Raw genomic sequence first — 14334 nt, 5'->3', positions numbered from 1 at the left:
CTAAAGTTAGATCCGGGCTTAAGCAGTGTTCTACACATATGGGGCACTCAAATGCTGCTGACATTATGGATGTCCTCTTCAGTGAATCCTTGTCAGTTGAATATCAGCTATATAAGCAAAACACAAGTTGTTATATTAAGAAATACCAGGCAGACTCCTCGTTTCTCTCTAGTTTCTAGTCTAGTTTGGTGTTCCCTAGCCAAATGTGAAAGACCGGTTTGTTTTCTTGCTTTGTTGTTTTTAATTTCCAATCTATCACAGACCAATACTTTCGTAAAATGCAATAAAAATTAGTTACAGTTGACCATTGAATAATGTGAGGGTTAGAGGCTTACTGACCCCTCATGCAGTAAAAAATCCACATGTAACTTTTGACTCCTCAAAAACCTAACTAATAGCAAACTGTTGACTGGAAGCCTTATCAACAACATGAAGTGCCAATTAACATATATTGTATGTTGTAGATATTATGTATCACAATAATGTTTTCACAGTAAAGTAAGCTAGAGAAAAAAAATCACAAGGAAGAGAAAATAACATTTGCAGTACTGTACATGTACTTATTGAAAAAAGATTTATGTGTAAGTGGACCATGCAGTTCCAACCCATGTCGTTCAAGGTCAACTGTACTAGGAAATGAAATTTAAAAGATAAATAAAATAAGCCTTGATTTTAAAATTATTATTAGATTCAGCAGTTATAAAAGTATTCTGTCAAATTGCCATAAAATTTTTTAACCTCTTATTCTTACAGATCTGAAACACTTACCTCCTCATAGGCCAGTGAAAAATGTTTTCCCCAATCAACACTGATCCATGGATCACACTTTGAGTGGCACTGGTCTCTTTGCAAGGAAGCAGGCATAACAGCTACTTTCTTACACTGAGACTAAACATGCGCTGAGTACACATCATACTTTTCTACCCACACATAGTTACTCATTCTCTTCACCTAACAGCTACTGAAATCCCGCCCAGTTTTCAAAATGTGTTCCAGATGCTATCTTTTCCATCAAATCTTTCATGCCCTCCCACCAATACCAGCAACGACAGCTTTCCTCCTCTTTTTTAGTATTTGTAGTTTGCCTCATACCATAATTATAAGAAGGCAGCATAAGAGCATGATAAAGAGTTGTGGGCTGTGGAATTAAAGAAACCAAGACTCAAGCCTCAGCAGGGTGGTCTTGAACAAATTCTTAGCTTCTCTGTTTCCTCATCTGTAAAATGTTTCTGAATATGGTGCTTATCCCTAAAGTTTCTTATAAGTTTTAAATGAGAATAATCCATGAGAAGCATCTTAATAGTGATTGGCACATGCACAGTAAGTATTCCATTAATGTAACTGCCATTATTATTTTTTCCTGACTTATCTCCCACCTTTTTCCCTTATTAACTTATTAACTCACTGGATTGCTGTCTCCTATAAGAACCAGTACAGTGCCTTGTTCAATAAGTAAAAGTTTAATTTAAGTGCTTATACTATTTAAATTACACAAGCAAACAGTGGAATAGACTCCAGAAAGAGACTACTGATAGCTGGAGAGGTGAGGGAGGTTTCATGGAGATGATAATACTTAAACTGAACTGGGTGTAGGAGTCAGCATTCTGACTCTTTGGTGACCAGCCCTGACATATGCCCAGAGGCAAGGAACACTGCATTGGTTGGCTGTGTGAAGACTGTACAGGAGCATTGGCAAGTTGAGCAGGAAAGGTAGCCTGAGGTCAGGTTACAAAGGGCCTTAAGGCCTCCTTGTTGTGTTGTAATTTTTTGAGCATGTGGGGGCTTTAGAATCCTGTTTCCTGTAGAGGGTGATTTTGAGATGGAGGAAAACAGAGCCCAAGGAGGAAAGTGAGAGACTGATGAAATCTTATTACTTAAACCAACATTTCCTAAACTGTTCCTCTGAATATTAATATTCTTCCTAGTGTTGACTGATTCCCAGTGGCGGCAGGTGTGGGGGAAAGGTTTTACTTAAAAAAAACAAGTTTGAGAATTCGCACTATGTCTGGCTCTCCCCCTGGAGATTGACCACACATCCTGACTTATTGACAACGCTTTGCTCAATAAGTCTATTTAGACCATCACTGAACTGTTTCCCAAACTTAATTAATAGGCCATGGAGCTTTTTTTTCATGAAACATCTGTAAAACGTCTCTCAAAACACAGGTTAAGAAACAATACCATAAACAGTCCTAAACCAAGGGTATTGTGATGAAAGAACAAGTAAAACTTGGCTACTTCTCAGTGCTTAGCAGATCCTAGGACATTGGTGCAATCAGGTAATTGCCAAACAGGAACTGTGTTGTCTCACAATGCCTGCTATCTGGCAGGATTACTCTGAGCATAGAGTTTGCAGACCTCACCCACTGCTTATGGTCAGAGTGCCAGGTTATTTATGTTCCATCATATTTGTCTTCTGTCCATCGTGAGCGTCTGTCCCCTGTCTGTCCCCTGTTGCCATGCCTGCCCTCAACACTTGGTGATTCCCAACCTTTGTGAATTGCAACACTCTAATAAATGTATTTTCATTGTTCTCCCTCCTCTATACTTTCCAAAGATTTGTTGTACAGTATGTTATATATGTAAAGGAAAGTGAATGAAAATAAGTTTGTTTAAAATAATAACCCCTGAGAAATTTAGGAGTGTCCTTGTCTGTGTCAAAACCAGGGTTGGGATTCATTGGGCTATGTGGTCATACCATTTTTTCCCCTCATTTTAACAGGATTAAAATTAGTAGTAGTAATGGCTTTAAGTTATTTTGCTGGGTTATTTATGCCTGAATCAGTATAAATCTTGCATACCTTCAGAAATTAATAAAAGTCCTAATAGTAGTAAGTCACTTGTTTAAGAGATTTTAGTACATCTACCATTAATTTTTTTAAAGCAAGATAAGCTGATTAGGGGCATGATTGGCTCTTATTAGTTGCTTAGCAAATTTAAGGTAAATGATGCTTTTTTCAAGGATAATTATGGAGTGCATATATATAGAGTGCTTAGAATTTGGCACATAGTAAACACTACGTATTTTCTACTATTGTTGTTGTTGAAGATTGGGGTTAGGTCCTGCCTGGTTGTTATTTCCCAGTCTTCAAAATGGTTCACACTCCACTTTTCTCAATTGCTAGACATTTGTAATTGAAATTACAGGAGCATTTCACATAAACAAAAACTCAAAGAAGAATTCGAATTCATTCAATTTGAATGAGTGATGTAGATCATTTTGACTAAAATAAATAAGATATAAAATCCAAAATTTTTGCATATTTAAATAATATCCAGCCACTTATTTTTATATAATTATTTTGTTTGACTTCTAATTTAGATCACAGTGCCTTTTGAGCATTTTTGCATATTACTCTTAGAGCCCTTCATCCATTTCCATGTTATAGAAAACATATATGTATATACATTACATTTGGTTTTAAAGTGCTTGTTGTAATTTTTTAATGCTTTTTGGAAATCCAAATCTGTAAATAACTTAATTTTTTTCTGCTTCAACTCCTCCAGCTTATTAAAGCAAATTCAAGTATCAAGTGCTTGGACTCCATGTGCTGTTTCTCAGAAGGAGAAACAGCGTGCGCATCTGTTGGAAGAATGCTGGAACGAGTAGTAGGAAGATGTAGTCCGACCCATGTCAGCAGGTGTGAAATTTCTTTCAGTAGCCTTTGCTGCAGATGAGTATCCTATAAACTGGAACAGGATGAACCTGCATCTCTAGATACCTAATAAATCAGCCGCTGGTTTTACCAACTGAAGCGGGGAAGTGTGCTATTTATTAGCATTCTTTGATGGTAGATTTCACTTTGTGGCCTTGGGGTAGGGGGCTCTTTCACTAACAGAGGAAGAGAAAGCACCTTTGAAGAGACTTCATCTAATGAACGAAACATTTTGCTTTACAATCTTTTTAAAATGTGCTGAATAGGTATGGTACTCTTATTTGGTTTTTAGAACTTTCTTTTTTTGATTATACCTTATATTACTGTTTTATTTCCTGTATTTGTTTTTTGTTTGCTTTTTGTATTTACAGAATAGTCTACATATAATAGTGAAATCGAAGGATTTTGCTTCTCTTACTCTTCATGTATATTTTCTGGTCAGTCATTTGAGACTGAGGTGTTTATAAACACAAAGGCTGTATTACTGCTCTTCTATACCATTCTATTTCTGTGATGAGGTTTTTTAAATGAGTTGTGATTTGTTTTTGCTTTTTTTTTTTTTTTTTTTTTGCTTGGTATTCATGGTCTAACTAAAAGTTTAGATAAGTTAGGGATACCAGGGTGGCTCAGTTGGTTAAGCATCTGACTCTTAGTTTTGGCTCCGGTCATGATCTCACAGTTTATGCAATTGAGCCTTCAGCACAGAGCCTGCTTAGAATTCTCTCATTCTCTCTCACTCTCTCTGCCCCTCTCCCACTCATGCTCGCTCTCTCACATGCTTTCTCTCTCTCAAAATAAATAAATGTTAAAGAAAATTTTTTTAAGTTGATAAGTTAGAGCAGACACTTTAAATTATGGTGTAGAAGAATCTTAGTATTTCTGTCCCCTCCCAAATCTGTTTCTTCAATTAGATTTATCAGTGCTCGCTTTTGTGGATCATAACAAAAAATGCCATTTTTTTGGTAAATGCCACTTAAATTTATTTAAAAGTGAAATGGATTCATAAATTTTCTTCATAAATTTTCCCGAGAGACACACTATTTAGGTGATATTAAAAAGTAGAAGTAACTTTTTTCACACTTAGGTATTCTTAATGTGAATTATATCATAGTTCTAAAATGAGAGTAGTAATGCACTTGTACGCATGAGGAGTTACAGATGGGCAGGGGTAGACAGACGGCAATTTCCATTGTCCAGCGTGTACCACACGAATAATCACTTTCTACATGTGCCATGGCATGGAAAAGGTTGGAAAATACCGCAGGAGCAGGGAATAAAGGATGGAGGAGGCCCTATAATCTAATAAAATAATTTTTCATATTTGCTTAGCTTTGTGTTTTAAAAATGAATAAATACCATTCATATATCATAAAATTCAGGTAACATTTACTGGTGGATTTATTAGTTCCCATTTTGCCTTTAGTTATGGCCATGTCTTTATGGTACAGTTGCATTTATAAATAGCATTCTTATGTTAATATAATGTCTGTGGTTTCAGTCTCCATTTATTGATTATAACATGTGATCAAAAATATTTCCACAATTCTGTGGTATCATTTTGTAGTAATTTTATTCCACATAAAAGAATTACTACGAAGAGTTAAATTTACTGGCACTTCTGTATTATGACTTCCACAATTGTATTGTAAAGTGCATTACAAGAAAGAAGCTCTGTTATGTACCCAAGCCACCAAGTTTTCCAAAAGAAGTTCCTGAAAGACCCACTTTACAATATTATTTTACTTATTAAGACAGCTTTACTGGGGCGCCTGGGTGGCTCGGTCGGTTAAGCGTCCGACTTCGGCTCAGGTCATGATCTCGCGGTCCGTGGGTTTGAGCCCCGCGTCGGGCTCTATGCAGACATCTCGGAGCCTGGAGCCTGTTTCTGATTCTGTGTCTCCCTCTCTCTGTGACCCTCCCCCATTCATGCTCTGTCTCTCTCTGTCTCAAAAATAAATAAACGTTAAAAAAAAAAAATTAAAAAAAAAAAAAAGACAGCTTTACTATACAGAACTAAGGTGGGAGTTAGACTAAGAGACAACTATAGAACTTCCACGTAATTTTTTAAATTTCTATTTCAGCAGGAAGTTCTCTTTAATGACAGTATACATCTTCACTAACTATTGAAAAACTAAAATCAGGGGTGCCTGGATGGCTCAGTCAGTTAAGTGTCTGACTTTGGCTCAGGTCATGATCTCACAGTTTGTTGGGAGCCCCGCATCAGACTCTGCACTGATGGCTCAGAGCCTGGAGCCTGCTTCAGATTCTGTGTTTCCCTCTCTCTCTCTCTGCCCCTCCTCTGCTTGTGCTATCTGTCAGAAATAAATAAATATTTTAAAACTATAATTAATTTTAAATAAGCCAAAAATATTTTTTTGCTCTATGTACTGACTTTTTTGTATACCAATAATTCAGGTAATACGCCCCCATTTTTCTTTACGTAGCCATTTTTATACTGCATTATCCCTTTGAACCTGCCCTTGGAATTATGGGACTTATTTCGGCACATGAAGGTGACTGTTATCATCTGTACTTTTTTTCACTTAAAATTGTATCATAATATTTTCTTTTGTAAGACTTTTTTTTTTTACTTTCCTAATAAAATGTTTAACAGTATTATCTTATTTGACAGACTATAAATACTTTTCCAAATACTTCCAAAATACTTTTGTCTAACATCTCAGGTTATGTTATTGGTTAGTACTGTCATTATCCCCCTTTTTTCTTCAAACAAATAATCTAAAAAGTCTTTTGAAATCTGTTTGTATTTTCTAGTGGATAAAAATCGATACAGTATGAGAAAACCACTTGGTGCTTTTCAAAGGACTATATGAAAATTGCCTTAGATCCATTAACATTAGATTTAAGCTTTGAAAGTCATTTTGATATGTAGAGTTTTGTTTTTGTTTTACATAATTGTGTTAGTGAAATATGTTCGACATTTCTGTTTTGATTTTGGAATAGCTTCTATTCTACATTTCTATTTCATGTCTAACTTAAAAGGTAAAGCAAGGCTGATACTTCTGTTACAAATTGTAGAATCCCTTGGATATTTGTTCCATTAACCTATTAAACATAAAAGGTAATGAGCATCACTTAAGAAATACAACTAGTGCTTTCATATGACATGTTATTCAGCTGATTAAACTTCCACCATCCAGGCACAGAAATTCTTACATCTTATTAGTTAATGTTTTCAAAGGAATATGTCATATTGCAAGCTTGGTTTCAAATGTAGCATCATGGTGCTCTACAAAGGATATACCATCTTGTACACTAAAGGGCTGTACTTCAGCAATAAATGATTTTCTGTATGCATTTTACCAAGTTACTTTATCCTAATCAAAACTATTTTCGGGGCGCCTGGGTGGCTCAGTCAGTTGAGCGTCCAACTTTGGCTCAGGTCATGATCTCACAGTCCGTGAGTTTTAGCCCCGCGTTGGGCTCTGTGCTGATAGCCTGGAGCCTGCTTTGGATTCTGTCTCCCTCTCTCTCTGCCCCTCCCCTGCTCATGCTCTGTCTCTCTCTGTCTCAAAAATAAATAAAAACATTTTTAAAAATAATTTTTTTAAACTATTTCTGAATAGAAAGGAGTTAATATGTAGCTCCAGTATTTAATGTTCTGTCAAATAGGATATTTAACATCTGAATGCACATGTGTGCTTTGAAAAGATCAAACAAAGGAAGCCTTACCTAATAAAATTCTTCTATGTAAGCAATGGTTGGGAAAGAGGAAAGCCTGATATAAAGTACTGGCAATTTGGGAATGGAATCTTGACTCCCGATAATTAGGGTGTTGGCAGTTATGTTTTGTCTTGTGTGTCTAAGTGTGCCTTTTCTTGGATAAATACTTACTCTAAGAAATGTTAATAATCTCATTTCATTCATTTATTTTACAAATACTGAGTGTCTACTATGTGCCAGGTGCAGTTTAGGTACTAGACAGAGGGTGGTGAACAAGCCCTTCCTTAAACTAAGGTGTTTAAGGTTTTCTGGAAACTAATAAAATTAGAGAACCTGTAAATTACCAGTATGGTTTTGTTGCTTATTTGTGTTCCTCTTTGGCAACTTTGTAAAATTTCTAGGTTCCAAACTTCATTATGACTGTACTTGCTTAATTGATTTAAATAACAGAATTTCTAGGAAACAGTGGATATTTGATAAGAGTGAGTTTAGGAGCCACTTTAAATGTTGGTCTCTTCCTCTAACTTTTTTTTTTTTTTTTTTTTTAAGGAAAGTGGGAACCCTGAAAAAAGTTACATAAAATGTATTGATTTATTGTTTAGTGCTTTTAGTCTTCTAAGAAGAGCCACCTTTGGCTTGGTAATCCTGATACTGAACTTGAAATATAGGTTAGGCTATTTTAAGCCTAGAAGGCTAGTTTGGGTCTAGAGTTATTTTAGCTTAAATTAATAGAGCTGCAAATAAAGTATTAGGTAATTAATTGCTTTTAGGTTTTATCATTCAGACAGTAGTTAACTTTTCCAGACCACTACAGGTTTATTCTCAGTTAAGTGAAAAACCTACTGAGTTACAGCTGTCTTTGATATCTATTGAATAAACAATTTACTGCGTTCAAGCTAATTACACTAAAATCTTTAGAATAGAATTTATAGCTGAAAAGAAATTATGTAATATGAACATATTACTATTTCATTCCAAAGCTTTTGGTAAGTGGGATGTTTGTTTGCTTCTGTAATGTCAAAATATAACCTAGTTGCTTTTTAGTAAAACTGAATGTGCATAACTCTTAGTAACATACTTATTTCTTACTGAATTGTAAAGATTTTAAGAGCATCTCATGCTTTACTACCTGTAGGAATTGTTTTAAGGCTAATGAATGTCTGAATTTTGGCTAATATTTTATATAATGACTAGAGCATTATTTTTTCCAAGTTTTTGTACAATATAAATAGACTGATTCGGTGCTAGTATGAATAATTTCTCTTTAGCATTTAAAAACAAATCAATAAGTGATTATTTTAATATTCAAATTGCATTTTAGAGTAAATTTTTTTTCTCACTTAAAACATAGGTCCTGGTGAGCCAAACTTTTCTCTTATTGTTACTTTAGATCATGGAGTGCATCGGATCCTTTCTATACCAACGACAGGAGCATCTTGACTCTCTCCACAATGGACTCCTCTACTTGTTAAAGGGGCAGTAGTACTTTGTGGGAACCATTTCAACTCCTTTCCTAAAATTCAGTGTGATCACCGTGATAATGGCCACACTAGTTCTGCAGAATTACTTTCTGAAATTTCAAATATTTCATACTCATTCAGAGTTATAATGGCAAACAAAAAGCATTAACACAAACCCCTTTCAGCTCCCCTAACTTAAATCTGAACATGTCACAATTCGTGAAACAGACATTTTCCATCTCTTTGGGTTGTTCCTCGTGCTTATGGGACTCCTAATGGCATTTCAGCCTCTTGCTAAGGCCACTATATTTTAATATCAAGGTAGAAAAGGGAGGTAATTCCTAGTCAATTGTATTTTTTAGTATTAGCTTGGTTATTGAGTCTTCTATTCAGATCTGCTTCTGTAAATTATGCTGAAAAGTTTGCCTTGAAAACTCTATTTTTTTATTAGAGTTATATTTGAAGCTTTTCATGCGAAAAGTTAATGTGAATAGAAAGGAATTTTGGTCGCTCAGTGACCCATGTTGTTAATTCATTAGTGCTTTCTAAGTTCACAGAGCAAATTAGGAGAATGCATTTCCCACCATTATTTACTGCATTATGGGTAGTAACTATATACCAGTACCAAACTTCTCTAAATACTGTAACACAACCAGTAAAATTAACCACATACATGCAAAGGGTATATTATATATATAAATCAGGAATCAAGTCCATTCACCAAATTTCAAATTGATGTTTACTATATTTTTGTGACAGAATACGAAGAACCTGTAGTGGGTAAATTACATACCATTAGCATATTATTTAATGTGTTTATCATTGGATCTTTTGCATGCTTTAATCTGGTTAATATATTTAAATTTGCTTTTTTTCCCCTCTCTGAAGAAGGCTCTGTTTATAGTATTTTCTGACACTGTTGTAAAGTTCAACTATATCAATAAAAAACAAGTTTGGACAGTATTTAAATATTGCAACTATTTTTAATTATATAAATAAAAATATTAGGGTAATTAAATCAACAAAAAGATAAGAGCCTCTTTCTATGGCTAATTTAGAATTGCTCTTGACTTTCAGTAAGCTAGATTATAGAATAAAGGATTTCAGATAAGAATCCTGTTATTTGTTAGGATAGTATACGTTATCTAAGTTACGGTAGACTACCATGTAAAGTGAAATCTGTCCAGTGCCCCATTACAAGGTAAATTTTCAGGCATGGCTACAGAATGTAAGTAAAACAAAGTTTAAAATGCTAAATCTTAGGACGTAATGGCAGCGATAAATTAAAATACTAAGAATGGTTAATCAGGTACATACTGCTGAATTAACTCACTGTACTTCAGTACTTAATTTCCACCAAGTTTATCATATGATCAGTGTTGTCATTTGTTTTGATAAAAAGTAATGTCATTTTAAAATTTGGAAATGATTATTGGTTAAAGAACTTACCCAGCTGTGAGCACATGATGTGTACATACACATTTAAAATTGTATGGAAATGGCTAAATAAGGTTTTCCAAAATTTTCTTTTGAGAATATAATAATTCCTTTTTGTAGATTTTTTCTGCAACCTTCCACCACTTTCCCATTTCATGAATATCAGATTTCTGGAATTGGGCTGGTAGGGAAAGAATGGTAGAGTCAAGAATTAAGACTTTACCATGTTTGCTGGTGAACTATTTTTTTTGAGTTTTTATTTTCTTGCTAATATAATGTTTGTTTCAGTAGTGCAAGATACTAGGTTATGAATTTCAGCTTAAATATTAATTTTCATAAGTAGCCATTCTTTAAGTCCGATATTCCAAAACCGAGTTTAGCAATATACCGTTATTCCAAAAATACATTAAAGGGATAATACAGTGTACAGTATATACACTTTCCAATTCATGTTCCAGAAGAGGAAATATTGCAGAAATACTCAGGGTAGTTTAGTGGAAGATAACACAGAATTTGCTTTTTCTTAGAATGCCTTATAAAATATTTATATAACAAAATGACATTTAATAGTCCTGCATCGCATCTACCTTACAGTTTACAGTGTCTCTTTGCCGTCAGCCAAACTGCCGACCCTCGAGGACTACAAAGCCATCAAGCAGTCTGACCAACTGCAGCAATGCTGGAGGTCAGCTAGCCTATGTGGTGCTTAAGGTGTGATTGAAGTAACTGTCTGCATTCCCCATTTGAAGTTATTTAAGAACTGTACATCAAAGAAACATAAATGCTATCCACTGATACGTTCATCCTACTCTGTTCAAAACCTCTGTTTAAAAGAAAATTATCTTGCAATTGTAAGAAAAGTTTTCTTCATTTATTTAAGAAATAACAGTGTTGCCTACAAGCTTTAAATAGTTTTCTAGTGCTATTACTCATATTTTAAAACAGTACATAGCTGGTAATCACAAAAAATTCCCCTTTGCATATTTCTTTAAAATTGTTTGGAAAGTACGATGTTGGCAATTAACTTCCTCTTAAGCCTGCCAAAACCAGAATAAGATTCTGTGCGTGTTTTTGCTACTTGATGATCTCAGATCTGTTTGCCTCACTTTCTTACCTTTGCCTAACTAGTCTGAAGGCCATATCCCTGAAGATGGTAGCAGGCACCAAGACAGTTTTCAGAATTGCCCACCAGCTGCTCTAAAAGGTGACTCAGCACCCTGCTTCAGCTTTAGCAAGTGCTAGGTTCATGGTAGGAATAGAGTATGGGCCAGGAGAACTACAGCTACCAAGCTTGCCGTGGAGTTGAGAAGAAAGAAGGGGAGAATTTACAGTCTGAATTTCTCTTAACTACCCTCCTCCTTGGGTCTCAGTCTCCATGATACCCAAAGGCTTCCCAGACATAATCGAAACTCTGGCACTGTCCTGAATAGGAGATTAAACTTAGGCAAATCACCACGTTAGGAAATTGCTTTGCTCTAACCAGATTGTTTCTGCTGTAAGATTGTGAAATTGGGCTTCTCAGAAAAACTTAAGATTCCTATTTGATAGGTAGGAGTCAAGGCCCCTAAAAAAATGTACAGTTAATACCAAAAAAAATTTTAATATGCTACTCTGAAAAGTTATCAGGAGCAGGGGAAATGGGAAAATCATCCATGTTTGTATTTTTCTGTAAAGATCATTTTGGGGGATGATATAAGCAGGTATTAATAAAACAAACACACCAAAGAGTTGTGTAAACATGTTTCATTAATTTTGGTCCCCCTTCAGAGACATTTTTATTTCTACCTTGAAATGAGTCACCTATTTTCATAAAAATAGAACATTATTAAAGTGCTGTTTATGTGAGAACACTTGAATGATTTTCCTACAAAAAAAATAGATCACAACTAATGATACGTTTGTAGTAATGGCGATTGTTAGATTTTTATGGGGAATTAGTAGCTGGAAATACTGTAGCCGCACTTTAGTTTAAAATTGAGGACCTCAGACACTGTGGCTGTCTAATAAAATCCTTTAAAATTTCTCTGCATTGCTAGGAAATGTAGTTACTTATTATATAAGCTCTCAGTAATTTTTTAAAGTTCATGAAATTATATTTATTGAATAAAATTTTCCTACATAATTAAAAGTTTTTCCATTATTTGTGCATTTTAAGCCTCTCTCTGCTTATTACAACCAGCCAAAAATTTTTTCAATGAAATTTTATTACATTTACCCTCCATTATAGTACAGTAATGCTTTTATGCCTTTCACTGACTCCAGTTTTCAAAAATCCAGAAGTTTTTGGTTTACCCAGATTTTATAGATCATCACTACAGCTCCTGAAAAGTGGTGTGATAGAAATGTACCAGCCATAAAGACCAACACACTTCGAACTAGAAATTGCACCACTCATGAAAAGCCAGCCAACATGAATTTGGAAATGAAATATGTTTTTAAAAATATATAACTGATGTAATGTGTATATATATACATATATATGTGTATGTATACTATATATATGTATGTATATATATTATATATGTGTATGTATATTGTATATGTATGTATGTATATTATATATATGTATATATATTATATATGTATGTGTGTGTGTATATATATATATATATATATAATCTAACCTAATGACAATAATTATTCCTTATGCTTTCTCAGTTGCCAGTTAAAGCACATGTAAAGGTTTAATCTACATTTATTAAAAAGATATGCTGTTGTATTTGCCCAAGTGTTAGCATATGCAGAGGGTGACAATGTATGATCTGTGTATTTTTATTTCTGAAATGAAATGAGAATACGACCCAGGACAAGTCAAGTTATCTAGGCATGCATCTGTTTTTATTTAAAAAGTAGTTGAGGGTTTGGACTATCTTTAGGGTAACTTCAGACTGTAACTTCTGTGGTACAATATGATGAGTAATGTTCTTACTGAACTAGACATTTTGGATAAAAAAAATAAATGAGCAGCATTTCACCAAAAAAATTAGTGAATCCAGAAACAATTCAAGTTTTCTTCTGAAGAGCTGACTCAAAGGACAAAGCTATTCTAAATGGAGATAAGTAAACATGTCTCTGTTGAACAGCTCTTTTCAGAAGTGGTGGATGGCCCTCTGATGAGTCCGATTTTTTACTCTAAATTTTAAGGGAAAATGATTTGTCTTCAAGTAAAATTTGTGGACAGTGAAGTGCATAGATTTTAGAGTTAACATGCTGTCACCTTTGACAAATCTATACATGTGTAATCCTTACCCCAACCCAGATAAAGAACATTTCCACCATCTTAGAAAGTTCCCTCATGCCACTTTCCAATGAATTTATTCCTCCCTTTCTGCCCTTGTAACCATTTTTCTATTTTCTATTGCCATAGATGAATTTTACTTGTTCTTAAGTTTTATGTAAATGAAATTTTACATGTTCACTTTTGCATCTGGCTTTGTTCCTCAAAAGACTGAGATTCATCAATGTTGTTGCATATATCCACAGTTTCTTTCTGTTAGCTACTCAGTAGTGTTCCATTTCACAAACATCCCACAATTTATCCTTTCTCTTGTTTATGGACCTTTGAGTTACTTACAGTTTGGTGTGATTATAAATAAAGCTACTATGAGCATTCTTTGTGAACATGTTTTCATTTCTCTTATGCAATAGCTGTAATTGCCGGATCACAAGGTAGGTTTATGTTTAATTTTATATGAAACTGCTAAAAAGTTTCCCAAAATTCTTGTATATGCCATTTCATGAGCACTTGTATGCAATTATGAGAGTTCCAGTTCTATTATATCTCATTTTAATTTGCATGATGACTAATGATGTTTAACTCCTCATATGCTTATTGGCAGTTTTTTGTTTTGGGATTTTTTTTCATGAAATGTCTGTTCAAGTAGCCATTTTTTCATTAGACTGTCTCATTACAGAAGGGTTGGAATCCTTTATAGAAGAATGTAAGTCCTTTGCCAGGTGAATGTATTACTAACATTTCCCCCCCAGTCTGTAGCTTGCTTGTATAAAGTCGAACCTTGAAAAACATGGGTTTGAAATACATGAGTCAGCTTATATATGGATGTTTCACAGTACTATAAATGTATTTTCTCTTATGA

The 14334-nt window shown here is 34.4% G+C and overlaps 1 protein-coding gene across 8 annotated transcripts in view; it reads left to right on the top strand.

Annotated features, from left to right (window-relative positions):
* Window positions 1-12677, top strand: part of ATP11B (ATPase phospholipid transporting 11B (putative)) — a 130292-nt gene extending 117615 nt beyond the window's left edge. For 3 of the 8 annotated variants that reach the window (XM_042902952.1, XM_042902944.1, XM_042902951.1), the window contains exons 29-30: window positions 3508-3641; window positions 8731-10050. In XM_042902952.1, coding sequence (XP_042758886.1) covers window positions 3508-3641; window positions 8731-8812 — 216 coding nt within the window. In that variant the 3' untranslated portion in view covers window positions 8813-10050. Of the gene's footprint in view, window positions 1-3507; window positions 3642-6100; window positions 6281-8691; window positions 8698-8730; window positions 10051-10831 lie in introns of those variants that run through there. The other 5 variants (XM_042902949.1, XM_042902948.1, XM_042902945.1 and 2 more) reach the window with 4 other exon arrangements.
* The last annotated feature ends 1657 nt before the right edge of the window (window positions 12678-14334 follow it).

Source organism: Panthera leo, chromosome C2, assembly GCF_018350215.1.
Source record: "Panthera leo isolate Ple1 chromosome C2, P.leo_Ple1_pat1.1, whole genome shotgun sequence".
Classification (NCBI taxonomy): Eukaryota; Metazoa; Chordata; class Mammalia; order Carnivora; family Felidae; genus Panthera; species Panthera leo.
This window is presented reverse-complemented; position numbering and strand designations above follow the sequence as displayed.